At 70.3% G+C, this 3403-nt stretch overlaps 1 protein-coding gene across 1 annotated transcript; it reads right to left on the bottom strand.

Moving 5' to 3' along the window:
* Positions 1 to 236: 236 nt before the first annotated feature.
* Positions 237 to 1890, bottom strand: H696_01067 (hypothetical protein; the record flags this gene model as incomplete). Its single annotated transcript, XM_009494951.1, has 2 exons — positions 237 to 265; positions 483 to 1890. 2 exons carry the CDS (start codon positions 1888 to 1890, stop codon positions 237 to 239), a joined length of 1437 nt encoding a protein of 478 aa, XP_009493226.1.
* Positions 1891 to 3403: the final 1513 nt, after the last annotated feature.

Below are 3403 nucleotides of genomic sequence, written 5' to 3'. Positions count from 1 at the left end.
TACGTGTGTGCGTGTATACGTGTGTGTACGTGTGTGCGCATATACGTGTGTACGCGTATACGTGTGCGTGTGCGTGGGCATGGGCGCGCGGGGAGAGGGGGAAATGGCCGGGCACCCGGTGATGAAGCAAAGGCCCGGCGGGAGGGACACCCGGACGCCATGCGGGAAGCCCGAACACAGGCGAGCACCACATGGAGTGCCGACCGGCCGGCAGGGGACAAAGGAGCACGGGGCTGTCAGTTGGCACGCGAGCAGGAGAGGGGCGCTGGCGGGAGGGTGTGCCAGGCGACAGGTCGAGGGACGCCCGGCACATGGGCTGCCCCCGTGCCGGGGCCCCGTCTAGCCATCCCCCCCCCGCAAGTGGGGGCAGAGAGAGAGAGAGAGAGAGGGGGGGGGGGGAATGGACAGCGAGCGAGCCAGAGCCCATCGAGGCCTGGCCATGCGCCAGGCGGCGCTGCCGGGCGAATGGGCACCGAACGCACCGGACGCCGAGCCGGGGTCGAGGTAGTGCCCGCTGGCGCATGCCCCGCACAGGCCCCGGTCGGAGGGCAGGGTGGCGAGCGCGCGCCCCGGGGCGCATGCCCAGCCGCCGGGCACCATGGAGGTGGGGCCGCCGGCGCACCGGATGGAGCGGTCCGTGTCGCAGGCGAAGTCCATACTCCGGAAGAGCAGCGCCTCGCCGGCATACTGCCAGGCCATTTGGCCGGGGCCGGATCGGACGCGAAGTGGCCGGACGCGGGCCGGGACCTCGTCGCCGGGCAGCCACAGGCGCTCCCAGCGATCGAACACCCGGCCTCCGGGCCCGGGGCCATCCCGGAAGTGGCTGACCCACAGCGAGGGCCACAGGGCATGCTGGTCGATGAGGGCCAGCCAATTGACCGGGTCGGCGGTGTCGATGGCCAGCGGGCCCAGGAACCGGGCCCCGGTGGGGTCGATGCTCACCGGCAGGGCCATCTTCAGGAGGGACTCGCCGGGGCAGGGCCCGGCCGCGAAGCCGCCCACGCAGACGGCCACATGCATGTCGGCCAGCAGCATGGCCATGTCCTCGGTGCCGGCGCCGGAGCTGGCGATCCGAGTGGACACCACATCCACGATGTCCCCGTGCTGGGCAAGGCCCAAGCTGGCCACCGAGTGCCGGGCCTGCATGGCCACCAGGCCATCCGGCCGCCGGGCCAGGTACAAGTACTCCTGCGGGGTCCACACATGGAAGCCCCCGGCCGGGCTGGGCACCGCGCGCAAGGCCGGGCCATTGGCCACCGGCCAGCCGGCCAGGTCCTGGCTCAAGTGCGGCTCCGGCTCGAAGCGCAGGGGAAACAGCATGCCCGCCTGCGGGTCGGCCAGCAGCACCAGGACATCGGTCTCGGAGGCGGCCTGCGCGGCCAGGACCCGGAAGTGGCCGACGTCCAGCTGCTCCTGCCCGGAGGGGGTGGCCAGGCCGAGGGTGGCATCCTGCCGGAAGAGCAGGGCCAGCTGCTGCTCGGCCCCCCGGGCAAGGCAGGCCGACTGCTGGTAGGGGGCCGGCAGCCTCCCGGGCAGGAAGTCCTGGCTTTGGGTGAAGATCGGCCCGAGCCGGCGCTCCGGCCATTGGGCCAGGTCCAGGGCCTCCTGGGTGAAGAGGCCGAAGCGCCCGTCGGCCTGCTGGCCGAGGAGGATGGCCGCGCGGGATGGCCCCTGCGACGCCACCAGGTCCCCCTGGCCGATGGTGGACAGGGGCCGCGCGGCCCGCATGAGCATGGTCTCGGTGTAGCTGGCCCTGGCCGGGCTGCTGGCCAGCAGCGCCGGCAGCAGCAGCAGCAGCAGCAGCAGCGGCAGCAGCACCAGGAGCGGAGGCCGGCCGGCCGCCTTTGGCCGTGCCGGTGCCGCAAGCGGCCGCGGGGCTGCACTCGGCATGGGGGAGAGAGGCGGGCCCGCCGGGCAGGCAGCAAGACGACGGGGCGAGCGGCGGACAGGCCAGGAGGCGAGGGGGGACAAGCGCGGAGGCGAGGAGAGGACAGCGAGGAGGGGGGGGGGAGTGGGGGGGGGGCGAAGGGGCGACAGAGAACATTGGACAGTGACTGGTGCAGGCCCCCAGGCGAGCACAAGCCAGGCTGGCGGCTCTTCGGCGGCCGGCCGGAGGCCCGGAGCGGCACACCAGTGTGGTGGGGGGGGGGGATGCCCCGGCAAAGGGAGCTGGGGCAGAGGGCGGGGGCCCTGAGCGCGATCCGCGCGAGGCGGACCACCAAGGGAGGAGGCTGGGTCCGGTGCGCGCCTGGGCGGGGGGCGGGGGGGGAAACGGATACGGGTGTGGGTGTGGGCGATCTCGCCGGCAGACGGCGACCGATCGATCGCCGTCTGAGCGAGTTGCTCAGGCTCGTACGAGCATCGACACATACCCCGGTCAGGCTCCGGGGAAGGGGGGGGGGGGAGTAGGCCTAATCGGGCGCACCCCTCCGTGGCGGGGCCAGGACGAGCGCGGCCGAATTGGCCCCATGCCCTGGCAAACGCGCGGGGCCCACCAAACAACGAGGCCGATGAAACGGTTTCCAACCAGGCGGGGGGGGGGGGGGGGGGGGGGGAAGCTCGCCGGAGTAGGACCGCATGCGCAAGGGCGTCAACACGCCGCACAGGGAGGGCCGGTCGCGCCTCCCGCCGGGCGCCCGGTTGCTTGTGTCTCCTCGTCGAGAGCACAGGCACATAGCCAGGCAGCCACCACGACCAGGGGGGGGCTGGTACGGAGGCCAACATTTCGAAGAAGCATTCACCCAATCTAATGGATTAGCAGAAAATGGCACACATTGACCTGATGAACGGAAGGCAGGGCCTTCTCTGCAGATGTAATGAAAGATGCCCCGGGCGATCTGTGGGCTGGGCTCCAGGACGCACGACTCGTGCAAATTGTCGTAATCAACAGCAGTGGGCGGGGGGGGGGGGGGGGGTGAGGCGCGCTCACCCAGCAAGTGACCATCCAGGATGCCGGCCACAGGCGAGCAGCGCCTGCCGAGGCGGCGACCGGCTTCAAGATGGACAAGGACACTTGCTTAATCCGTCCCCGACGCCCTCTATCCGGCCCGGGCTCTCCCGAGCAAACAGCAGCACACGGCGGCGAGGGGATGGGCTGGCCCTGGTGCAGTTCGCCCGGTTCCTGGGGCCAGTCACTAAACAAAGTGGAGGACGACCAGGGTGACGAGAGACACCAATATTCAAAAGAAAAAAAGCATGTGGGAATATGGTGGGATATCGGAAGACACACGCTTAGACTTGCCGGTTGTGGGTTGATCGGATGGTTTCTCATGGCGATCACTGCTTCCCAATGATGTGGCAAGGCTTTGGGAGGAGGGCGGGCTGGGCCAGGCCCGAAGGCCACGCTCCTTCCCTTCATGGCGCGAAGTTCACTGACAGTGGACGCCGACATACGTTCAGACTG

The sequence above is a fragment of the Fonticula alba genome (genome assembly GCF_000388065.1).
Source record: "Fonticula alba strain ATCC 38817 unplaced genomic scaffold supercont2.2, whole genome shotgun sequence".
In the NCBI taxonomy this organism is placed as follows: domain Eukaryota; order Rotosphaerida; family Fonticulaceae; genus Fonticula; species Fonticula alba.
Note: the sequence above shows the minus strand (reverse complement) of the source record. Positions and strands in the feature narration are given on the sequence as shown.